At 36.3% G+C, this 26,101-nt stretch overlaps 2 protein-coding genes across 2 annotated transcripts in view; one reads left to right on the forward strand and one right to left on the reverse strand.

The window, feature by feature from the left end:
- LOC129222926 (tigger transposable element-derived protein 4-like) overlaps positions 1–19,044 on the forward strand; it is a 28,363-nt gene extending 9,319 nt beyond the window's left edge. The window contains exon 3 of the mRNA XM_054857487.1: positions 18,985–19,044. Within this exon, the coding sequence (XP_054713462.1) occupies positions 18,985–19,044 (60 nt within the window). The remainder of the gene's footprint in view (positions 1–18,984) is intronic.
- Positions 19,045–19,880: 836 nt separating this feature from the next.
- LOC129222758 (tigger transposable element-derived protein 4-like) lies at positions 19,881–21,709 on the reverse strand. Its single transcript, XM_054857286.1, has 2 exons — positions 20,415–21,709; positions 19,881–20,328 (listed from the first exon to the last, which is right to left on the reverse strand). The coding sequence occupies exons 1-2, from the start codon at positions 21,667–21,669 to the stop codon at positions 20,084–20,086; spliced, it is 1,500 nt and encodes a 499-aa protein (XP_054713261.1). The 5' UTR covers positions 21,670–21,709; the 3' UTR covers positions 19,881–20,083.
- Positions 21,710–26,101: the final 4,392 nt, after the last annotated feature.

Consider the following 26,101-nt stretch of genomic DNA (forward strand, 5'->3'; position numbering starts at 1 on the left):
CTGTGACGCGCATAGCGCCTAAACCGTTCGGCCGATTTTCATGAAATTTGGCACAAAGTTAGTATGTAGCATGGGGGTGTGCACCTCGAAGCGATTTTTCGAAAATTCGATGTGGTTCTTTTTCTATTCCAATTTTAAGAAAAAAAATATCATAAGATGGACGAGTAAATTACGGAATTATCATAACGTGGAACCGTATCATGGGCACAAGCCAATTGGCGAGATACGAAATTATCATAACGTGGAACCGTAAGATGGGTACAAGCCAACTGGAGAGAAAATTCACCATATATTATTTGTAAATATACAGGCGAACCAAAAGACCTTTTGATTTTTCTATTACGGGCAAAGCCGTGCGGGTATCACTAGTTACTAATAATAAAGCTGAAAGTCTCTCTGTCCGGAGGATGTGGATGTCTGTAGGATGTCTGTGACGCGCATAGCGCCTAAACCGTTCGGCCGATTTTCATGAAATTTGGCACAAAGTTAGTATGTAGCATGGGGGTGTGCACCTCGAAGCGATTTTTCGAAAATTCAATGTGGTTCTTTTTCTATTCCAATTTTAAGAAAAAAATTATCATAAGATGGACGAGTAAATTACGAAATTATCATAACGTGGAACCGTAAGATGGGTACAAGCCAACTGGAGAGAAAATTCACCATATATTATTTGTAAATATACAGGCGAACCAAAAGACCTTTTGATTTTTCTATTACGGGCAAAGCCGTGCGGGTATCACTAGTTACTAATAATAAAGCTGAAAGTCTCTCTGTCCGGAGGATGTGGATGTCTGTAGGATGTCTGTGACGCGCATAGCGCCTAAACCGTTCGGCCGATTTTCATGAAATTTGGCACAAAGTTAGTATGTAGCATGGGGGTGTGCACCTCAAAGCGATTTTTCGAAAATTCAATGTGGTTCTTTTTCTATTCCAATTTTAAGAAAAAAATTATCATAAGATGGACGAGTAAATTACGAAATTATCATAACGTGGAACCGTAACATGGGCACAAGCCAATTGGCGAGATACGAAATTATCATAACGTAGAACCGTAAGATGGGTACAAGCCAACTGGCGAGAAAATTCACCATACATTATTTGTAAATATACAGGCGAACCAAAAGACCTTTTGATTTTTCTATTACGGGCAAAGCCGTGCGGGTATCACTAGTGCATCAATAAGAAAGATAAATCGTAATAGATTGTCGTCTGCGTCTTTCTCGTGATTTTAATTGTATGGAAATGATCGGAAATATTATCTCAATGATTTAAAATTTTTAACTGTTGCCATCTTATGTTTGTTAACAAATAAAATATTTGTAATTAATTCAAGCAAGGCTTTTAAAATAACTTTCAATTTTCGCTCTTTGCTTTGCTTTTGCAATAATTCAGACATTGGGATGGTCGTCTAGTTTTTGCATGTGTAATTTTGTTTTTGTTGGGAATATTGCATATTGTCAAGCATGGGGAGGGATCAGAAAAAAAAAAAGAAAAAAAAATTAAATGTGACCCACTTTCACCAATTAACTCTAATTTGAATTCCGAAACTTTCAATTCAAATTATGTTTTTCGCAATCACGAGTTGCGACAAGACTCTACTGGTTAGAGTTATTGTTTCTAGAAATGGCTCCCCCCCCAAGCATGTCCCTCCTCCTGGGTGGTTACGTGTGTATAGTTGTGTGTGTAGGCTTACGTGTGTGCACGTAGGCGTGTGTATGTGTGTAAAGGCGTGCGCGCGTAGGGGAGTGTGTATGAGCATGCGTGTGTAGGACATGGACGCCCCCGCCCAGCAAAAGTGGATTCCGGTGGACAGTGCTCAGGACCAGCCGCGCCGCCACCGGTGGACGGTGGTGCTGCAGCCCTGGTCCAAGCTGAAAAAGGAACCGTAACGTCAAGGACTGTCAAATGAGAACAATAAGCAATCGTGATTGCTCAAAATATAGAAGAAAGTTTCGTGATGGCCACAACATACTAGTTGTTTTTGGACTCAATACATACAAGCATCAAAATACATGTTTTTAATATAAAGAGAAAAATACAAAAAACTAAAAATAGGGTTATAAAACAATTGTAGGTCTCATAAAAATTCCAATTTCGGAACTGGTTTATTAAATTACAATGGTTCATCCGGCTTCTAATTTTGAATTATTGTTTCATCTTTACTCCTGAACCGTTTTCATGATTTTAATTAAACTATATTTAAGATACTTGTAACAAAACACAATTGTAACTGATGTTATACTTTAGCCTGATTTTAAACTAACGTGTTTTTTCATAAATGTCAAACGAGCTGATGTGTGCATCACATGACTTCCTTTTACTCCAATTTAATGTCATTTCCCCATTATTCGCTATTTTAATGTGATTCAATATTTATTCTCTAAATATCACCAACAATGGCCAAATTGAAACCAAAAAAAAAAAAAAAAAACTCCGCCAAATTTGTCGCCAAGTTGGCGACAAAACTTGGCGACCAAAAGACTGGCGATATATCGCCAAGTGTCCGACAAATTATAACGCCACTTGAGTTTACATCGAAATTAACAATGATTTCCCCCCAAAAAGGTGCAAAAGACCCCCTTAGGAACATCCGAAAGCAACCAAAAGGGGAGGTGCACAACTAGACCCCACTACGAGTCTATGTACCAAATTTCAACTTTCTAGGACATACCATTTTTGAGTTATGCGAGATACATACGCACATACGCACATACGCACATACGCACATACACACATACGCACATACATACAGACGTCACGAGAAAAGTCGTTGTAATTACCTCGGTGATGGTCAAAATGGATATTTCGCGTGTCTATACATTCTTAGGCACTTTTCCGCATGTGGTCGAATCGAAAAAAAAACTCAACATTCATTTGGGGGTGAGCAAAATGGAAATTAAGGGCGATTTTTGAGTGAAAATTTTTTCGCGAATACAATACTTCCTTTTTTGTAAAAGGAAGTAAAAAGGTCCAACTTGACTTCTGAGTTTTAAAAATTGTCCAATTAAAAATCTTTTACACTGTAGTCAAATAAAGCTTTCATATTCTAAACCAATGAAACGTCAGTCCCTTTTACGAAACATAATTAAAATCGTGTTTAATTCAGTTATAAACCGAGCGAAGATATATTTTGTTACTTTTCCATTCGCAGCCAATGGATTGCAGATCGCCGTCCAATATTTCCCCCTCAATAAATAGCGTTTTGCTTCAATGAGCTTCTCTTGTTAAAAATAATTTTGTAAGTAGCCATTGTTTAACTAATTTTATTTTCGTTTACTAATTGTACGGTTAATAACTTTCGTGATGTATTTTATAGCAATTTAAAAGTATTTTGTAGTTTTTCCTTGTTTAAAATATTTTATTTTCTAATCATGCGGTTAATAACTTTGTGATGTACTTTGTATTAAAATTTATGTCATTAAGTATCATTTTTAAAAACCCGAGGATTAAAGTGCATTCCATTAAACCCCTTTAACTGGAACTTCGAACCCGAGATGAATATTTTTCGTGTTGTACTTAGTATTTGAAGTATTTTGTAATTTGTAATTTGCTCAAAATGAATTTAATTTTATTTATTTAATGATCATTATTATTTAACAAGTCATACAAAATTTAAATATTTAAAAAAGTATTAAATTAATATTACTTTTTAAAATTAAGTTAATTTTATGTTTCAAGCCTGAAGCGAAAGTACTCCTCTTTGCAGACTTCTAGCACCTCTCATAATATAAAGGTGAGATTAATATTTTTCTGCGATGTATTTTGCAATTTTTGAAAAGCATTTTTTAGTTTATCCATGTTTGACTAATTGAAATGTATTAATTAAAGTTAGAGGTTAAGAAAATTCATCCCCTTGGAGCCCTTACCGGTTCCCGCGGACGTAAACATGAGATTAAAATTTTTCCTGTTGTATTTTTACTTCCTTTTACAAAAAAGGAAGTATTGTATTCGCGAAAAAATTTTCACTCAAAAATCGCCCTTAATTTCCATTTTGCTCACCCCCAAATGAATGTTGAGTTTTTTTTTCGATTCGACCACATGCGGAAAAGTGCCTAAGAATGTATAGACACGCGAAATATCCATTTTGACCATCACCGAGGTAATTACAACGACTTTTCTCGTGACGTCTGTATGTATGTGCGTATGTGTGTATGTGCGTATGTGCGTATGTATCTCGCATAACTCAAAAATGGTATGTCCTAGAAAGTTGAAATTTGGTACATAGACTCGTAGTGGGGTCTAGTTGTGCACCTCCCCTTTTGGTTGCTTTCGGATGTTCCTAAGGGGGTCTTTTGCACCTTTTTGGGGGGAAATCATTGTTAATATCAATGCAAACTTAAGTGGTGTTATAATTTGGTAAACACTTGGTGACGTATCGCCAAGCTTTTGGTCGCCAAGTTTTTTCGCCAACTTGGCGATGATTTTTTTTTTTTTTTTTTGTGCTTCTTATAAATTAATTGTTCTCCTGCCAAATATACCTAGCCATTCCTGATTTGTTATTTTATAAGAATGAGATTAAAAAAACATATATTCAGCTCAGTGGTGACTCTTTTTTACTTCCTTTTACAAAAAAGGAAGTATTGTATTCGCGAAAAAATGTTCACTCAAAAATCGGCCTTAATTTCCATTTTGCTCACCCCCAAATGAATGCTGAGTTTTTTTTTTCGACCCGACCACACGTACATATGTACCTAAGAACGTATAGACGCTCGAAATATCCATTTTGAAGTTTCCCGAGTTAATTACAACGAGTTTTCTCGTGACGTCTGTATGTACGTATGTGCGTATGTATGTCGCATAACTCAAGAACGTAATGTCCTAGAAAGTTGAAATTTGGTACGTAGACTCCTAGTGAGGTTTAGTTGTGCACCTCCTTTTTTGGTTGCATTCGGGTGTTTCTAACGGGGACTTTTGCCCCTTTTTGGGGGGAATTCATTGTTAATTTCGATGCAAACTCAAGTGGTGTTACAATTTGGCGGACACTTGGCGATATATTGCCAGTCTTTTGGTAGCCGTTTTGTTGCCAAATTTTTTCGCCAACTTGGCGACAAATTTGGCTATTTTTTTTAAAATCTGGTTTTAATGTAGCCATTGTTGGTGATATTTAGAGAGTTAGAGAGAGAATCACATTAAAATTGCAATAATAGAGAAATAACATTAAATTGGTGTAAAAGGAAGTCATGTGATGCACACATCAGCTCGTTGTGTTTTTTACTTTCTTCTATATCTAATATATAGAAGAAAGTATTGGATTCGTGCAAATTTTCGAATTTCGAATTTTGACGGATTCGAACGTTTTGAGGTGTGCGGAGTCCATTTCGACCATTTTTGGAAAATGTCTGTCTGTCTGTGTGTGTGTGTGTATGTGTGTGTGTGTGTGTGTGTGTGTATGTGTGTCACGTCTGTGTGTGACCAGTTTTTGTGGCCACTCTACAACAAAAACTACCGCATGAAATCGAACGAAATTTAGTACACATATGTGCCCCTATGTGAACTTGTGCCCATTAGTTTTTGGCGCGAATTCCTCCAAGGGGGGTGGAGCAATGGGACGTTTTTCGAGTTACGCGTGCTTGCTATTCCTCAGGAAATAACTGGCGGAATCGAACAAAATTTGGTCCATATGTTGGTATTAACAGGAACAGGTGCTGATTCAATTTTAGTGTCAATAACTCAAACGGGGGTTGAGCTATAGAACGTTTTTTGTCGTCAATTGTGACTGCTGTATCTCAAGAAATAATGAACGGAATGAAAGAAAAATTTATCGGCAAGTAGCCCTTAGTGGGTATAAGAACTGATTTTATTTTTGTGTCAACACCTAAAAAGGGGGTAGCGCAATCACCCGTTCTTTTTTCCATTTTGAGTGCCCTATCTCAAGAAGTAATGCTACGTTCTGGTTGAAATTTGGAATATATGTGAATCCATATGTAAACAGGCTTTGGTTCAATTTTGACGCCGATCGCTCCAAGAGGTGTTGATTTTTTTTTTTTTTTTTGCGAGTAAAAATATTTTTATTAATGCAACAATAAGAAAGATAAATCGTAATAGAATGTCCACTGCGTATTTCTCGTGATTTTAATTGTGTGGAAATGATAGGAAATATTATCTCAATGATTTAAAATTTTTAACTGTTGCCATCTTATGTTTGTTAACAAATAAAATATTTGTAATTAATTCAAGCAAGGCTTTTAAAAAAACTTTCAATTTTCGCTCTTTGCTTTGCTTTTGCAATAATTCAGACATTGGGATAGTCGTCAAGTTTTTGCATGTGTAATTTTGTTTTTGTTTCGAATATTGCTTCCTCGTCAAGCATGGGGAGGGATCAGAAAAAAAAAAAGAAAAATATAGAAGAAAGTTTCGTGATGGCCACAACATACTAGTTCGAAATGTAGTTAGTACTTGAAGTACTTTTTAATTTGACCTTTGCTTCAAATGAAATTAATTTTAATTTGATATTTTTAATATGAGTAACCCCTCTCCCCCCCCAAAGCGATGGCGCACCCCTCAAGTGTTACACATTACACTTCCAGAATAAAAGCCCTCATAAAAGGTAGAAATACAACTTCAAAAGACTTCCTTAAAAATACAAATGGCGCAATTTGCGCCATGGACCCCCTCCTTCCCACCTGGGCACCCCGGTTAATTAGCATTTTTGGTTATTAGAGTTTAATACCTATCTCTTCGTCCTCGTCTGATAATTCCCAATAAACAGTAGTTGAGTTCTGTAAAAGTCGTTACTTTGCTAATGCAGTGTCAATACAGAGAAAACAACATGTACATCCTAACTAATTCATACACTCCTTCTCCCTGAGAACGTGCGGAACTAAATATCTGCCATCTTTGAGTAATTTTTTTAAGCAATTGATTTTTTTTAAAGAGGATCCCCCCCCTTTCCGCCCGAACCCAAAGCGCAAAATGCTGGGACTTTTTATCCCTTTTCTTGTTGGAAGAGTAAGAAGTAATTTGCAACAGGTTTGAACTTCTTTTTTTTTTTTGGTTGCTTGGGTTTGGCCTTTTTTTTCGCTTAGTTTTACTGTACTACACCTCTCATGATATAAAGTTGAGATTAAAATATTTCGAGATTTATTTGTACTTTTTGAAAAATATTTCTTAGTTTGTCCATGTTTAATTGATTGAAACGTATTAGTTAAAGTCAAGGAATGTGATAATTCATCTCTTGAAACAGCTACCGGTTCTCGTGAAAGTAAACATGAGACTAACTATTTTGTACGCGTATTTTCCTGCTTCAAAAAAATTCTCTATTTTGTGTCTTTTTATGTGATTAAATTTTATCTTCAAAACCAAGAGGGTGAAAGTGCATCTCTTTGCACACCATGCTAGGAATTAAATATATAAACATCAAAACTATATTTTTGCGATGTGTTTTGTGTTCTAAGTATTTTTTAATTTGTCCTTTGCCGAAAATGATTTCAATTTTAATTTAATGTTAAAATTATTTAATTAGTTGAAACAAAATTTAAATACTAAAAAAGGTTATAAAATATTGCTTTTTAAAATCAAGTTATTTTTTTTAATTATGAAACGAAATTACTCCTTGCAGATTTCTGACAGCTCTCTTGATATAAAAGTGAGATAAACATTTTTCGCTATACATTTTGAAGATTTCAAAAATAATTTTTTAGTTTGTCCATATTTAACTAATTGAAATGTATTAATTAAAGTCAAGTGATGTGAGAACTCATCCTCATGGAACATCTACCGGTTTTCGGGAATGTAAACGTAAGATTATTTTTTTTAATGTATTTTTGTGCTTAAAAATAATTTTCTCATGACAAAGCTCATGATGTATTTCGTGGTATTTTAAAAGTATTTTGTAGTTTTTTCTTTGCTTAACTAATTTTGCTTTATTTTCTAATCATTCGGTTAATAATTTTGTGTTGTACTTTGTAATTTTTCCTTTAAAATCATTAAATTTTATTTCACAAACCCGGGGTTAAGAGTGCATCCCCTTGCAACGGAACTTCAAACGCGAGATTAATATTTTTCTTGTTGTAGTTAGTATTTTATAATTTGAACTTTGATTGAAATAAATTTAATTTTACTTATTTACTACAGGGTTAGCATAAAAGAGTATCCCGGTTTCAAAAATTTATATTTCATAAACTGTTGTACTTAGCACTATAAATGATACATAAAAATAAAGATAAGCCGTGAAAGTTTTTTTTTTTTTTTCATTCATAAATATTCGATGTGTGCGCCTTTCGTAACGCAACACACATCTACAACATACATTTTGGAGTGTTTCATTGTCAATTTTTCGTAATGCTACACATATGCGATCTTTCAATCCTTGCAATGTTGGCTGGTTTGATTGGGCTTTCTGGGGCAAGGTTAAGTTATTGGCTTGCAATGTTGTATGCAATGCTGGTGTAAAAACACTCCTGGTTTGACGATCTGTATGGTGAACGCATAAAGGGTAAATCATCATCACCTGCACCGCCAATCCAGCGTTGCGGAACGTCATTGGCGTAGCAAACTGGATTTATCCCCCCCCCCCCTGCCAGTGGTCTTGGTTTTAACATTGTAGCCAATCCTAACACAGTAGTTAATACACGTGTAAGGACTGTTGGGACCATAAACCATCTCATGAAGGAATTTCTGGCTGCGCTAGGGCGGAACGTGCAAGTTTAAGTTGTTAAGTACGATAAAAAAACTTTCACAGTTTATCTTTATTTTTATTTATAATTTATATATAGTGCTAAGTGTAATAGTTTATGAAATATAAATTTTTAAAACCGAGATATTCTTTTATGCTAACTTCGCATTAGTGGTTCTCACTATTGGCGATTTCTTTTTATCCCCCCTTACGGTGATGGCAAAAGATTGTGGAAAAGTTGGAGTAAATTAAGAAGGGGGAAGAAGACTTTAGTCAATTTGGACGTTTTTTTCGCTTTACAGGGATTTAGTTTTGGATATCATTCTAGCGCTCTAAGCAGTTAAACAACCCCAGTCACAACTAAATTGGTTTCTGAGCTCGCTTAGATCATTTTAGGATTTACGGGATCCCCTCCTCCCCCAAAGTGATGGCGCACCAGTGGCGTATATATGTTTTTATTTTGGAGGGGGCCCATATAACCAAGATTAGGTCCCCCTCCACTTTTTTTTCTTGTATTTTCATTTTCTTTTGAGGAGGGGTGGGGGGGGGGGCAACAGTGCCCTCTGATCTTCTTATTTTTGTTTCGAGGTGGGTCAAGGAATTACCCAGTGGTGCACCCAAAAAATAGTTTTAGGTGGGCACTCTTAAAAAATTCTCGCTTCTAGTATCGTAAGTTAGTGATAGGGGAGGGGGGTCCAGGAGTTCTGCTCTGAAACGTTTTTGGAATAGTAGTCCTAAGAACGCAGTTTTAGACAGTCTCTGGTGATGCTACCGGGAGGAAAATTCGAGGAGCCTTCGGCGGAAATTTTTAGAAATTGAAATTTTAAAAACGCCATTATAACCTATATTTGATGACGTTAGTGTAATGAAAAGAAATGGACCTTTTGAAGTTGCCCCGTATTGATTTTTCTAAAAAAAAAAAAAAAAAAAAGAGCGGAATCCATCAACCGTCCGCCCAATTTTTCGAAAATGAACTTCTTAAAAACGCAGTTTCAGACTGGGACTGTCCCCAAAAACTATTTTGAAATTAAAGTCCTATAAAACGAAGTTTTAAAGAGATATTCGGTGATACTAGGTGGATGGATTTAAACGCTCTCCACCTTAAATTCTTCGAAATTGTAGTTTTTTTTCATTTTCAGATTTCATACTGGAACAGTCGGACTCTCCTCCGAATTTTTGTCTTAATTGAAGTCTTAAAAGCGCGACTCTTTACCATATTTGGTTACGCTAGAGGATCGGCCCTTTTTCAAAATTGAAGCGACATAAAAGCAATGTCAAATGATTTTCGATGCTTTTAGAAGGTAAGGCGATTGGTAATTGTCCCCTGGAAATTTTTCGACATTGAAGATCTGAAAACGAGATTTGAGAAGCTCTTTAATGGTTTTAGTGGATGGAGGGGGTTTGCGAAGTGTAGCATTTCGAAGACTTTTCTTATTTTTAGACCGACCAGGAAAAAAAGGGGGGGGGGGGGTGGAGGGTAAAAGAAATAGGAGGTGTTGAACGTAATTACCTGATCAATAGACAGTAACTTTTGAATTTTTTTTATTTTGAGGTTCTTTTCAAAAGCAATTCAAACTTTTTCCCAACATTTTAGGCAATCTTAGGAAAGGAAGAGTTCGAGAATTCTCCCCTGAAAGGTAAAACGCAATTTCAGGTCATCTTTGAAAACGTTTAGAGGTAAGGAGCGGTTTTAGGAAACTTTTCAAAATTGAAATCTTAAAGGCACAATTTCCGACTATTTTCGGTAGCAACTTTAGTGAAAGGGTATTGTTTCGGGTCGGGGACCCTCCTCCAGAAATGTTTCGAAATTGATGTCCGAATAACGCCTAAATAAATGTGTTTTTAGGACATCAAATTCCATTATTACTCCAACTGAACAACTAAAACTTATTTTAAACTAGCATTCCCGTACCCGGCATTGCTCGGGTAATGGAATTAGCAGGGATAACAGTGCTTGGTGCACCTAGTTTCGAAAATCCCCTATAATAATTACTTATTACCTATAACTTTTTCTAATTTGGGGAGGATCCCGTGGCCCTTGGACTCCTTACATATATGCCCTTGTCCTTAACCGATCTTTAACTGTTATTAACGATCCTTTTAAAGTATTGATTATCTTTGCAAACACAGGCCATCCACATTTTATTGATATACCTATGTTTAAGCAAAAACTTCTTTGTATACAACATTTTTAGTTTTTTTTTTCTGGTGCTAAAATTATTAAGCTGCTTGATGAACTGACTTTGGAGCAAGCTACATAACATTGGCCGTGTGAAAAAAGTCTTCTCTTAAATAGATCCCTGCTACTTTTAATGTCTGTCCTTGAGACTTATTAATGGTTATTGCAAAGCAAACTTTAACAGGAAACTGCAGTCTTCTAAAATTCAAAAGGATAGTCCGGCTGTGATGATGTTCTTAAAAATTTCGTTCCTAGTTTTGAAAAAACGAAAGCAATAGACAGAAACATTATGATTTGACTTGAGAAAAGCCTCGAAGAATCACGTGAGAAACAAAAACAATATCAAATTTATAGTTCACTATCGACCAAAAGTTGAGATGAAGTATTGAATAATGATTTGAATGGAGGAAAGCCTTCGAAAATAAGGAATTTGAATTTCAATGACAGGTTTTAATTTCGCAGAAATTAATGGGTTTTAATTAATTTCTCCCGAACTAATTGAGACTTCGAAAAATCCTTTCTTAGTGGTTACTTTCGTAATCAGGCGGACATGCCTGCCAAATTTCAAGTCTGAAGCTTCAGTGGTTTTGGCTGTGCGTTGATATATATATATATATATATATATATATATATATATATATATATATATATATATATATATATATATATTTGGGGGCACGGCAGTGCCCCCGCCAAGTCGAGCGCGAAGCAAACACTGCCGTACCATCTTTACTGGAACCATTTCGCCGCATTTTCGGGCCCCTATTTGAGAACCTTCTGGTGAGACTAGAACGCAGAAATTTTCGTCATCCAGTAAGCTATAATCACATACTTAAAATCTGAAATTTCAAGGCTGTAGGTCATTTAGTTCCGAAGTTAAGCGAAAGCAAAGTTTCGCATTTATGACACTCACTCACTCATGATCATCAAAATAGAACTAGTACTTCCCATGAACTCAGAGAGGTGAAATTTGGTACAGATTTAGGGTTTGATGGCCACATAAAGGGAAAACTATAAAAACTAGGCTAATTGAAGATCTCGAGTGACCCTGATTAGAAAACACAAGAGCCCAACCAAACTATTCGAGATCGACATAACGCCTTTATAAAATATATTCAACTTGGCGGGCCGCTTCATTTGATGTCAAAAATCGAAAGCTGAAGTATCTAATGAAGAACCCTCAGGTGTATTAGAGATATGGTAATGCCCCCTTCTACTATTGGTACATAAAAAAATCGACTGTCATTGCTAAAGTCCAGCGTAGTGGGACACATCTTCTAATTTAATCTAGCCTAACTTTAGTCTACTCGAACATTACACAAATTAAATGTTTCTACAAAAAGAAGTGAAATCCCACCAAAAACATTCTGTAAAAAACTAGCCAAGTCTCGATGGAGCTGCTTGTTTATCTCTAAAAAGTAGTGAAATCTAGACAAAGTCATGACAAGTCTAAGGTTCCTTACTGCGATTTCTTTATTATTATAGTTAATGTTGTGTGACTTGGCCGTTAAAGGGTACACAAGGGTATAAAACCAGGTGCTCCATGACACCATTGCACCAATCTTTCGCCAGAACCGCTACCCATTGACGATGGAAAATTGCCACTTGGAAAACGTGTAAACAAAATTGACTTGTACCCACCAACGTATAAAGAATGTTTAACGGCCAAGTCACACAACATTAACTATAATAATAAAGAAATCGCAGTAAGGAACCTTAGACTTGTCATGACTTTGTCTAGATTTCACTACTTTTTAGAGATAAACAAGCAGCTCCATCGAGACTTGGCTAGTTTTTTACAGAATGTTTTTGGTGGGATTTCACTTCTTTTTGTAGAAACATTTAATTTGTGTAATGTTCGAGTAGACTAAAGTTAGGCTAGATTAAATTAGAAGATGTGTCCCACTACGCTGGACTTTAGCAAAGACAGTCGATTTTTTTATGTACCAATAGTAGAAGGGGGCATTACCATATCTCTAATACACCTGAGGATTCTTCATTAGATACTTCAGCTTTCGATTTTTGACATCAAATGAAGCGGCCCGCCAAGTTGAATATTTTTTATAAAGGCGTTATGTCGATCTGGAATAGTTTGATTGGGCTCTTGTGTTTTCTAATCAGGGTCACTCGAGATCTTCAATTAGCCTAGTTTTTATAGTTTTCCCTTTATGTGGCCATCAAACCCTAACTCTGTACCAAATTTCACCTCTCTGAGTTTATGGGAAGTAGTAGTTCTATTTTGATGATCATGAGTGAGTGAGTGTCATAAATGCGAAACTTTGCTTTCGCTTAACTTCGGAACTAAATGACCTACAGACTTGAAATTTCGGATTTTAAGTATGTGATTATAGCTTACTGGATGACGAACATTTCTGCGTTCTAGTCTCATCAGAAGGTTCTCAAATCGGGGCCTGAAAAGGCGGCGAAATGGTTCCAGTAAAGATGGTACGGCAGTGTTTGCTTCGCGCTCGACTTGGCGGGGGCACTGCCGTGCCCCCAAATTTGAATTTCAATGACAGGTTTTAATTTCGCAGAAATTAATGGGTTTTAATTAATTTCTCCCGAACTAATTGAGACTTCGAAAAATCCTTTCTTAGTGGTTACTTTCGTAATCAGGCGGACATGCCTGCCAAATTTCAAGTCTGAAGCTTCAGTGGTTTTGGCTGTGCGTTGATATATATATATATATATATATATATATATATATATATATATATATATATATATATATATATATATGTTATCTCAGAACATTGATTTTTATATATTAAGATTTCTTGCCGGGGACAAGAGTCAAGGAATGAAACATTTTGAAGACTCTTCATTTCAGACTGACTAGGAAAGAAAAAAAAGGGGGGATTGGGGTGAAAGAGAAAAATAATGGAAAACTTAATCTGCTAAGCAATAAGCTGCATCTGTTTAAAAAAAATAATTTAAAGGATTTCTTTTTGAAAGAAATGATATTTTTTCCGCCAACATTATTTGGCTCTTCTTTTCGATAAAATAATTTCACTTTCCCAAGAACAGCTCTTTTCTTGGGTAAGGGGTACGGATCCCCTGACCCCTTCTGAACACCATTATCTGATGCCATCTAACACAGGGTTCCCAAACTTTAACGATTCGCGGAACCCTTTAAAGAACTAGAATTTTTTCACGGCATCCTAGTCTACACATATTATTGTAACCGTGAACACTACGCGGCACCCCTCACCTCTTCCTACGGCACTCAGTTTGGAAATACTCTGATCTAACGTATTATAATTATTATTATTATCACTATCAATATTTATTTATTCCTTTTTTTTTTGTAGCTAAAAATTGTAAATGTGAGCAACTAAAACCAAAAAAAAAAAAACCCTACCTTTATTTAAATTTTTTCGACAGATTTTGGAGGGGGCTCGGGCCCCCTCAGCCCCTCCCTTATATACGCCCTTGTGGCGCACCCCTCAAGTGTTACGGAGTACCCTTCCAGAATGAAAACCAGCATAAAAGGTAGAAATACCCCTTCAAAAGACTTCCTTAGAAATACAAATGACGCAATTAACGCCATGGACCACCTCCTTCCCACCTGGGTACCCCGGTTAATTAGCATTTTTGTTTATTAGAGTTTATTACCTAACTCTTCGTCCTCGTATGATAATTCCTAATGAACAGTAGTTGAGTTCTGTAAAAAGTCGTTACTTTGCTAATGCAGTGTCAATACAGAGAAAACAACATGTACCTCCCACCTAATTCATATTTCTCCTTCTCCATGAGAACGTGCGGAACTAAATATCTGCAATTTTTGAGCAATTTTTTAAGCAATTAATTTTTTTAAAGAGAATTTATTCACCCCCTCCCCTTTCCGCCCAAACCCAACGCGCAAAATGCTGGGACTTTTTATCCCTTCTTGTTGGAAGAGTAAGAAGTAATTTACAACAGGACGCGCATCGAGTAAAGCCTTGGTTTTACTGTACTACACCTATCATAATATAAAGTTGATATTAACATTTTTCGAGATGTACATATTTGTAGTTTTTGAAAAAGATTTCTTAGTTTGTCCATGTTTAATTGATTGAAACGTATTAAAGTCAAGGGATGTGAGAATTCATCTCTTGAAAAAGCTACTAGTTGTCGTGAAAGTAAACATGATCCCACCAAAAACATTCTGTAAAAAACTAGCCAAGTCTCGATGGAGCTGCTTGTTTATCTCTAAAAAGTAATGAAATCTAGACAAAGTCATGACAAGTCTAAGGTTCCTTACTGCGATTTCTTTATTATTATAGTTAATGTTGTGTGACTTGGCCGTTAAACATTCTTTATACGTTAGTGTGTACAAGTCAATTTTGTTTATACGTTTTCCAAGTGGCAATTTTCCATCGTCAATGGGTAGCGGTTCTGGCGAAAGATTGGTGCAATGGTGTCATGGAGCACCTGGTTTTGTACCCTTGTGTACCCTTTAACGGCCAAGTCACACAACATTAACTATAATAATAAAGAAATCGCAGTAACGAACCTTAGACTTGTCATGACTTTGTCTAGATTTCATTACTTTTTAGAGATAAACAAGCAGCTCCATCGAGACTTGGCTAGTTTTTTACAGAATGTTTTTGGTGGGATTTCACTTCTTTTTGTAGAAACATTTAATTTGTGTAATGTTCGAGTAGACTGAAGCTATGCTAGATTAAATTGGAAGATGGGTCCCACTACGCTGGGCTTTTACAATGACAGTCGATTTTTTTAATGTACCAATAGTAGAAGGGGGCATTACCATATCTCTAATACAGCTGAGGCTGAGATCAGCTGAGGGTTCTTCATTAGATACTTCAGACTTTCGATTTTTGACATCAAATGAAGCGGCCCACCAAGTTGAATATCTTTTGTAAAGGCTGTATTTCGATCTCTAATAGTTTGGTTGGGCTCTTGTGTTTTCTAATCAGGATCACTCCAGATCTTCGATTAGCCAAATTTTTATAGTTTTCCCTTTATGTGGCCATTAAACCCTAACTCTATACCAAATTTCACCTCTCTGAGTTTATGGGAAGTACTAGTTCTATTTTGATGATCATGAGTGAGTGAGTGTCATAAATGCGAAACTTTGCTTTCGCATAACTTCGGAACTAAATAACCTACAGACTTGAAAATTCGGATTTTAAATATGTGGTTATAGCTTACTGGATGACGAACATTTCTGCGTGCTGGTCTCATCAGAAGGTTCTCAAATAAGGAGTCTGAAAATGCGGCGAAATGGTTCCAGTAAAGGATGGTACGGCAGTGTTTGCTTCGCGCTCGACTTGGCGGGGGCACTGCCGTGCCCCCAGATATTAACTATTTTGTATTTGTACGTGTATTTTCCTGCTTCAAAAGAATTTTCTATTTTGTGTCTTTTTATGTGATTAAATTTTATCTTTAAAACCAAGAGGGTGAAAGTGCATCTCTTTGCACACCATGCTAGCAATCAAATATATAAACATCAGAATTATATTTTTCACGATGTGTTTTGTGTTTTAAGTCTTTTGTAATTTATCCTTTACCGAAAATGAATTTAACTTCACTAATTTTATGTCAATAATTATTTACATATTTAAATTTATTGATAAAATAAATATTTAATTACCATTTTTTTAAAGTTAATTTAATTTAATTTTTAAAAGCAGCATTCTAAAAGTGTATTTTTTGCAGTTTTCCCATCGCTCATTGACATAAACGTGAAAGTTAATATTTTTCGAAAAGTAGTTATTAATGTTTGAAAATAATTTCGCAAGTTTTCTTTCTTACCTTTTTTATTTTTTTCTTTAACTACACGGTTAATAAATCTCATGATGTATTACTTACTACCAAACAACACGACCTTGAGAGTCACTGATTTGGATGAAATTCTGGATTAACCCGAGATTGCTCGCGCGACCAAAACGAATGGGAGTGCTCCCGCAGGGTATCTCATACCCGAGGAGGTGTTTTAGTATTTTCAAGTTCAATTTTTTTCCAAAAATGTTGAAAATGCAAATAAGAGAAAACAGTATAATTATAAAATATTTTCTAAAAAGACTTGCATTAAATTTCTACATTTTTTTTGCAAATGCTTGCCATATGGTCCATGCAAATGTTTTTGTCAAATTTTTCACACACAAATTTTGTTTTTGTCTTTTATATTGGGGCTTTCAGTACAGCTTTTGTACGTTGACTTTGCTTTTTTATCAGGGAATGCAATTTCTTCACTAGATCCTAGTTTTAGTTTTAAGTCTCTTGGAAGCATTGCGTATGCTTTAGTTCAGAACTGTAGCAGAAATACTCGCGCAGGGTATGATACACCCGTAGAAGTCAATTCCAACGAAACTAATTTTAGAATGTCATAACCGTTTCTACCCCTTCAAGGTTATGACCTATGGGTCAGCTACTCAAGGAATCGTCCACTTCCAAAAAAAAAAAAAAAAGGTGGGGAGAAATTTGATTGAAAGCGAAGAGGTGTCGTACCCTGCGCGAGCAATCTCGGGTTAAGGTCTGTTCGCACTAGATATGAACCCAGGTAAAGCGGTTTGACTGCATAGGCCCTAGTTCGGCTGCAACAATGGTCCAAAGTTGCTGTCTGAGTCCAGAAAAGCAATGGCTTTTCCTTTAAAATTAAACTTCCTTTTCGCTTTTCTTAATTTTCATTGCCGTATGTGTCAATTAAATGCCTTCACAATATCCTCCCCCCCCCCATCCCCGTCGTTGTACTGACAAGAGATGTCAAATGCCTTCACAGGGTAGATATTGTCCCAAACTTTCAAATTCCAATAAAGACGCCATTGCAATTCTGGGATCTTACAAATCAGTATAGTTCATACGGCAAATATGTGAGGGTCATGAATTTGCATAAACCTTTGGATTTAAGTCCATTCGTACTACCTATGACCCCAGGTAAAATAGTTTGAGTACATAGTCTTTAGTTCGGCTGCAAGGAGGGTCTAACTTTGCTGGTTTGGCTCCGGAACTGCAATAGCGTTTTCTTTGGAAGTTGAAATTTTGGCACAATCGTTCTTAAATTGATCTGATTAAATTCATCTTATTAAATTCGTTGGCTATCCTAACATCTGTCGCGTCTCTTGCTAGTACAGTGTAGGGGCGGTGGAATTTATTCTACTTGTATGCTGTGAGTGCAATCAGTTGGGTGATACTGCCATGCAATATCAAGAGAAGAGCAAAAAAAAAAAAAGGTTAATATCAAAGGAAATACCATTGCATTCTGGACCTAAACTAGAAACTTTGGACCCCATTACGGCCGAACAAGGGCCTATGCAGTCAAACCGTTTTACATGGTCTTATTTCTAGTAGGAATTAACCTAAATCCAGAGTTTCGTCCAGATCCTTGACTCTCAAGGTTGTACCGTTTGGTAGTTAGTATTTTAAAGGTATTTTGTTTTGTTTTTTTTATTTAATTTTTTAACATTTTTTTCCCTAATCATTCGATTAATCATTTTGTGATGCATTTTGTAGTTTTTTTTTGTCCTAAACAGTATGATTAAAACCCATATGAACATAAGCTATTTTCACATGGAAATGAATTTCATTCATATCAAACTCAATTTTGAAATATCAATATTAGAATAGAGAAAGTTTTTGAGCGAAATCGTCATTACTTTATGAAACTAGCAAATCGCCCGTCAATATAAGACGGGTGAAAATTGCTTCTACATTTGAGCGAAGCAATTGCCTGTTTGGTGATAGTTTGATGGTTGAAATTTAAACCCTAACTCCAGTGGATGAACCCTAATTTCTAGAAGCGTTAAAAGATGACAATTTCTTTGTTTCTTCATTCTTCTAAATGGCAGTCTTACCAGTAAAACAGTTCAGTTATCGGATTCAGTTCAACCTTGTCAAAATAAAGAATTCAGCCGCTATATAAATAGGCAATTGGTTTTTTTCCTGACAGCTTTTATTGGTCAGAGTATAATCGATCTACTTGGTTTAGGTGAGGGGGGACCCTAAGGTTTTCCGGAAAACCAGTCTCATCAGGGTTCTCCGAGCTGTGGAAATGGCCAGACGTAAGTTAATGTTAACCTCTAAGCATCGACCGTATCACGGGAAAAATGGTACACGATTAAGTTTTGTTGCTTAACCGACAAAATCTCTTGAGGAGACTAAATCATTGGTTTCCTAGGATTGAATCGCCGACAACAATGTGGCTCGTGTTCCTCAATTGTTGGACTTTGACCCTCGATTGACTATCCAGATGGTTGCAAATGAACTGAACATGTCGTCTACTGCTGTGTTTCGCATTACTCAAGATTGAGAGATGAGAAAAGTGTGAGGCAAGTTTGTGGCGAAGCACCTTGCCATAACGAGCTGCGAATCCGCGAGTTCCTGGCTAAACACCAGGTGAAAACGCTGTCCCAGCCCCCTATAGTCCTGACGTCGCCCCGACAGACTTCTTTTTGTTCCCTCGGATTAAGGCAGGGCTGAAATGAACCCATTTTTCATCCCTAGAAGAGATCCAATCAACCATGACGAAGACCTTAGGGGAGGTCCCCTAAAACGCCTTTCAGGGCACTTACCAGTCATGGTAGAGACGATGAAAGAGATGTGAAGAAGCCCGCAAGGACATTAATTTGAAGAAGTTTAAGTGTTTGTGCAAATCTGTTCAATGAATTACTTTTAAAAAAATTGCATTACTTTTGGAATAGACCTTGTATATATACATAGTGGAATACATATAGAAAAGTATTTTAGTTGAATATAAATTTTTGAAATAAATACCCGGGTAAATACCCTTTGTATTTATCCCTAAAAATAAATACCCGGGTATTTTACATCACTACGTGCAGCTAATAACCGCTCGCAGTGAACAATCATGAAACGCGCTAACTCGCCAGAAAAGACAACCACTCAAACACGCGCTCCGATCCAAAATGGCTGATCTTAAGCTGATGCGCCGGCTCGTATATAGGGGCCTTACATCAAACGTTACCAAAATATATTACCAAATTATCATGCCGTGGCGCGAGTTTCATTGTTGATGACGTCAACGTTACTCGATCATTCGTTATTTTATATATATATATATATATATATATATATATACATACAGTAAACTCTCGTTAGTACGCCGTTGACGGGGATTCTGAAAAACGTCGTATTAAGCGGGACGACGTTATAAGCAGAACTCTTTAAAATGCCGTTTTGGAAGATAACAGGAAAAAAAAAACATACCTTACAAAAATCTGATGACTCGTTTTTAATCGCTGAAATAAAAATAACAGTCTAAAAGCAAAAGAAACGCGTATGCATTTTAACCTCTACAACTTTATTACATCTTAGTTACATCTATGCTATTATTTTTTTGTAAGAAAATTCTCCATAAGGAGTTGCTTTCCTCCATCATAAGAAGTTGGTTTCCTAAAATTTCTTATTATAAAACTTTCAATCCTGTTAAGTTCTCTCAGCATCGCTTCCGAGTTTTCGGTAGAAGAGAGCGCCTGCCGCAAAACGCTTACGGAATCGCAGGCGCTAATAAAAGAGGGAAGTTGGGGAGGTTCATCTTCTTCCTCTTCCTCATTATCAACCTCGAATTCTCCATCTTTAAATGAGAAAGTAAAATAAATACTAAACTGAAGTAAGGGTGAACTTTAAAAAGGAAAAAATTTAATAAGTTAACTTACTTACCTTTCGCCATGTCAATCATATCCTGAATTTCTAGAGTTTCCGTGATAGGCAAATCATCATCAACTGAACAATATCCAGGATACTGTTCCTCAAATTCGATGTCCAGAAAATCCGCAACATTCAGGTCATTTTCATTAGATTTGCTCTCAAAATGCGCTTTTCGAAAGCAATTTCTTATCACATCTGGCGCGATCTCATCCCACGCAGCCGAAACATAATGGATAGCATCCAACACATTTATTTTACAGGAAGAGTCCTCTCCTGATTCAATTTCACGTAAGTAACGCTGTACCAGCTTTTTACGGTATTTCTGCTTCAAAACTTTAATGACTCCTTGATCTAATGGCTGAAGCTTGCTGGTAGAGTTGGGGGGGAAATACTCGAGCTTGATGTTTTTGAGGGGGATTCCTTTGGGATGAGCGGGACAGTTGTCCACAAACAGAAGGACTTTCCTCTTTCCTTTACCGAATTTTCGGTCCAACTGTTGCACCCATTCAGTAAACAAACACCCAGTCATCCAGGCTCTATTCTGTGCTTTGTAGTTGCACGGGAAAGTTCGCACATTTTTAAAACACCGTGGTGACTTAGATTTTCCAATCACCATCAGCTTCAACTTGTCAGATCCAGTCCAATTAGAACATGCTAATACAGTCAGTCTGTCTTTACTTAGCTTACCTCCGTGGCACTTTTCATCTTTTAAAACTAAGGATTTGTCTGGCATTAATTTAAAAAATAATCCAAATTCATCAGCGTTATATACGTCCTCAGGTGCATAGTCTTTTAGTAGATTAGGGAGGAGATTTTCTATCCAGGGAGCAATGCTGTCGTCGTCTACGGCTTCGGCTTCACCACTAATTTGACGATATTTAATGCCATATCTTTTTCGAAATCGATCCAGCCAACCAGCTGATCCAGAGAAATCATTTATGCCCAAGCCTTTGGCTATTTCGTTGGCTTTTTCCGTCATAATGGGTCCATTGATCGGCAAGTTATTTCCTCGAGCTTGCTGGAACCATTGGTACAGCACTTCTTCTAAATCCTCATTTTTGCCTTTACGTACCCTCCGTCTTTTACTGATGCCTGAAAAGGCGCTGGATTCAATTTCTTCCCGTTTTTTTAATAAAGTTTTTAATGTAGATACAGGTATTCCTATTTCATTTGCAAATTGCTGCTTATTCGTAACTCCTTTTTTCTCATCATACTGCTGTATAATTTTTAATTTCTCATCGAAACTAAGAGCTTTTCTTTTAGCCATTTCTTAACGTGTGAACAAGTAACCGAATGGACCCTCACAGCACGTAGCGTAGATGGCGTAGTTATCGCTCTCTTGGCACCAATAAAAGCACCGCTCTTTTGGCGAATTCAAATTTCCTTACAACCCTATGGAACCAGAATGGCTGATGCGCCAGCCTGTTTCCTGTCATGGAGCTAGAATCGAGGGGAGATGACGCGGCGGCGAAGATCAAACGAATCCGGGTTGCCTTTTCCTGCCATTCCTCGCTCTTTCGTATCGGCACAGGCAAATGGGGCGCGCAATGCTTTTCTACGAGAATTTGTCAAACTTTCCCAGCTTGTATTTTTTCTGAATTTCTTTTAATCTTTCAACTGATGTGAAAAATTATTTAACCATACTACTAGAAGGCCTCATTTAAAAATGGTCAACATTGGAGGCGATTTAAGATAAAATTGAGTATTTTCGCAGAGCATACTTACTTGATCTGAGAGCTCCCCATCAATGATTTTTTGACTTTTTACAAGGTGGACCTTTTCCTTAGGTGAGGGGGAGGGGGTGAGAAATTCTTGGAATTCCGAGATAACGAATGCGAACAGGGACAAAGAGGCGTACTTCACGGGTCGGAATAAAGTAGTCGAACTGGTTGCCTTCCGGTAACAGAACTCATGTTTTAACGCGAAGATACAAAAGTTTACTAGCGACGCAATATACGGACGCAATATACGGGATTTTTCCTGTGGGGACTCTAGAAAAACGTCGAAATAAGCGGGAAGTCGTTATAAGCGGGGGCGCTATAAGCGGATAGATTTTAATATTAAAAGCATATTGGTCACAGGGACCGGAAAAAAATGTCGATATATGCGGGAAGTCGTTCTAAGCGGGGGCGTACTAACGAGAGTTTACTGTATATGAGGATTTGAAATAGCGCCTATTAAATTTTCGAAAAACTGCATTTTACTTTAAACTTAATAATCTATTCCCAATCTTTGTTTCTCTTTTTTTTCAAACTTTGTGTTGACAGCTCAGAGTAAGAATACATAGAGGTAGTATCTTGCTTTGAAATCGTTTCGCATACACTAATCATGTGATAGGCATTTAAATGTCTTTCTCATTTGCGCGTTTAATTCACTTTCTGAGATCAATGTTGTTCTTTAGTATGTAAAATTTCGTTTCATTCTGACAACTCTTTCTTGGTATGCAAACAAGTGTATTTTTGTCCTCAGCAACCTTTTATACACGGGATAGTTTTAAATAGTTTTTAATCTCCTTAAAAAATCGTGATTTCTGACTTATGGGAACTGAATTAACGTACTAATTAATGTTATTGCAGTTCTAGACCTTTCATTTTTAAAATATATTAATTGAATTCCAGTTTTAGGTATACCTGTAATTATCACCAACAGTGCACTTTTCTTCAAAAACTTTGATGATCAACACTGCACAGCGTGACCAATAAGTTCGAAGTACGAAAACTACTTATCTCAGTGCCTCCTCCACATTCGCCCAAAGTGTCATCACAGTTTTGCTACAGATCTTGCTACAGAAGTAAACAGTGGCGGATTGGTTAAAGAAATCGGCCCTGGCATAAAGGAATGTCGCGGCCCCATAGTTTCTGTAGACACTAATTTTTACAAAAATGATTGGGAAACGATATCACTGAAATAAGAGGAAATTATTGAAAAAAAAAAAAAAAAACTTTCTTTTAAACAAAATTTAACAAATGGGATTCTTTTCTGTGTTTTAATAGTGAACAATTGATACAAGATAAGCTAAACTTTTGTTTGTAAAAAAAAAAAAAGTGATTGTAATAATCTATTTAAGTATTTTTAATGCCTGGTGCTGTATTGATTATTTCCGTGATGATATCTTCTAACATTATTTCAGTTAGAATAGGGAGGCGAGGGGTATGTCCTACCCCTTAATTTTTTCAAACACATGCATCAATATAAAGAGAGATAGGGAGTACATTGATTTTCTGTATATGGGAGTCATTAAATATTAGTATTAGAAACTTAATTGTAAGTTTAACATTGAGTCAGAAATATGGGATCCTGGGGTTTCTCCCTCGAAAATATTTTCAAATTGGAGTCCTAAAAACGAAATTTTAGATGATCTCTGGTGATGTTAGGGAGAGCGGAGATTCGAGGGTCCTCTTCCGGCAATTTCTTGGAAGTGAAACTCCGAACTTGCATTTATATATTATCTCCAATTATGTTAGGAAGATGAGGTCCGGGAAAAATTTAAAATATTAGCTCTGAAAACGCAGTTTTAAAAGATTTTGGTTGATGCTAGGGAAAGGAGAGATTTGAGTAACATCCAACAAGAACTTTTTTGAAATTGAAATCCTAAAAAGGCAGTCGTAAGTTTTTTTTTTCTTTTTTTTTGATAAAAGCTAGGACATCGACTGTTATTCAAAGTTAAGTTCCAAAAACGAAACTTTTACCGACCTTCAATGGTTTTAGGACAAGGAGTTATGGCGAGGCTCTACTTGGAATTTTTTCGAAATTGAAGCATTAAAAACGAGATTTTTGACGTGCTTTACTGAAGATGACGAAGGGGGAGAGAGAAGGGACTTTCTTTGAAATTTTTCGATGCTGTATATTCGAAAACGGAGTTATAAACGATCTTTCATAGTGTTACTAAGAAGAGTGGATCGGGGGCTTTCACCCGGTAAACAAGACACCCGGAAAGAGAAATTAGAGAGTTAATATTTAATGCTAAAGATGAGGTTAGTGGGCAATAAAAGATATAAACGTCTGGTGTACCTGCGAGTCCATGACACCATGACATGGACTTTTACATGATACAGAATCTGAAGTGAGAAACGAAGTAGATCGATAGGGAAAGTACTATGGTCAGTTACAAAAATTGCTTGGTGTTTGATGCTTAGATTTAAATTTGAGGATTAAATTTAATTTTTGGGAATACGTCAAAATATCTTCTGTCGTGATGTTATGGGAAAAGTGGGGATTTGGGGGTTTTCCTCCCTTTTTTTTGTTATTGAAGCCCAAAAAAGGTAATTTTAGACGATCTTCTATGATATTAGGGTAAGGAGATGCTTAAGGGACCTCCGAAATTTTTTCGACACTGATTTCTGACGCTCTTTAATGATGGAGTGGGGACGTTTCTAGGTCGATTGTGGCGGAAATACTCTCCTTGAAGTTTTTCGAAGCTGAAATCCAAAATACGCTGTTTTAGGCCATCTTTAATGACGTTAAACTAAGGAATGGGTTTCGGGAGTTTTTCCCAGGAGTTCCTTAAAATGCTAAGTGTCAACAACGCACTTTAGGCAAGCTTTGGTGACTAAAACGGAAGATTTAAGCTCTTTTGGATCCCTCTCTTCTCCCCTTTTGGCTACGTCCCAATCTTTTATTATTTATTTTATTGATACAAAATATGAAACACCCTCCAACAGTGTTCTCCTTAAAAACCATTTACATTTAGATTTTCCGTAATAAAATTTTCATTTAACAGCCTAGTATTTTTATTTGCTTAAAATGCAAGCTATCTGCGGCTCCAGGTAAAAAAGAAAACTTTTCTTGAACTGATCTGGTGCTTTGGTGACCTTAAATAACCTTAATGATCTTTGGTCTTTTTTTTCACTCTCTGTTTTATTTTAAATATCATTCCTTCTTCACCTCTTGATAAAGTTTTGTTTCAATTTTCGATTCATACATGATTTTTACATTTAAACATTTAGAACTACTAGTGTGACTTTCATTATTTTCAATCTCTCTCGCTATACTTTAATTTTTCTCCTAGTTAAACCATATTTCTGGGGCCTGTGTCATTGAGAAGGAATAGATGGAGAGAGTGCAACCCTACTATCCCGATACGGCAACAGTACCATGTGACTTGGGGAGCAATTTCGAGTTGACCGTAACCGCTGAAAAAGTTTTCATTAGCTGAAGCCATGCATGATAACAACCTTTAACTGTAGAAGGGAAAAATTAGACTTATAGTAATAGTGCAGTATTCTAGCATTGTAAACTGTGAGGAAAAAGCCACACCAGGAAATCCAGTAACTTTTCCCCAGCATGTACGAATGTTTTTTACTTCTAAATAAAGAAAAAATAACATTTATATGCATTCAACGAGTACATATTCCACAGTTGCCTATAATTTTTAAATTTTTGTACTTATTTTACCTATAAAAGTTATATAAAACATTGTATATCTTGAGTGCAAATAACATTTTAGTACCATAAAAACACTTTTTACTTAACTAGTAATGATTTTAACTGCTCTTAAGCATTTTGTGTACATTTGCCTTGTTGGCGAGTATCTTCTCGCCAAGCTCCTGTGAACAGCAGATGCGCAAGAATAAAGATTTGCTATTTTTATGCTTCAATTTAAATACTAGTGTGCCTGCGTATGAAATCATTTCAAAACATCGATTACAATACATATGAATCCATAAATTTTCCGTCAATAACAGAACACTTTAAACTAT

Source organism: Uloborus diversus, chromosome 5, assembly GCF_026930045.1.
Source record: "Uloborus diversus isolate 005 chromosome 5, Udiv.v.3.1, whole genome shotgun sequence".
Taxonomy (NCBI): domain Eukaryota; kingdom Metazoa; phylum Arthropoda; class Arachnida; order Araneae; family Uloboridae; genus Uloborus; species Uloborus diversus.

What these genes read in the sequence shown, in the direction of transcription:
- LOC129222758 (XM_054857286.1), bottom strand. Translation starts at nt 21,669, where the DNA reads ATGGCTAAAAGAAAAGCTCTTAGTTTCGATGAGAAATTAAAAATTATA. An exon ending in TATGATTGACATGGCGAAAG is followed by an intron (nt 20,329 to 20,414) that starts GTAAGTAAGTTA and finishes TCTCATTTAAAG; the next exon opens with ATGGAGAATTCGAGGTTGAT.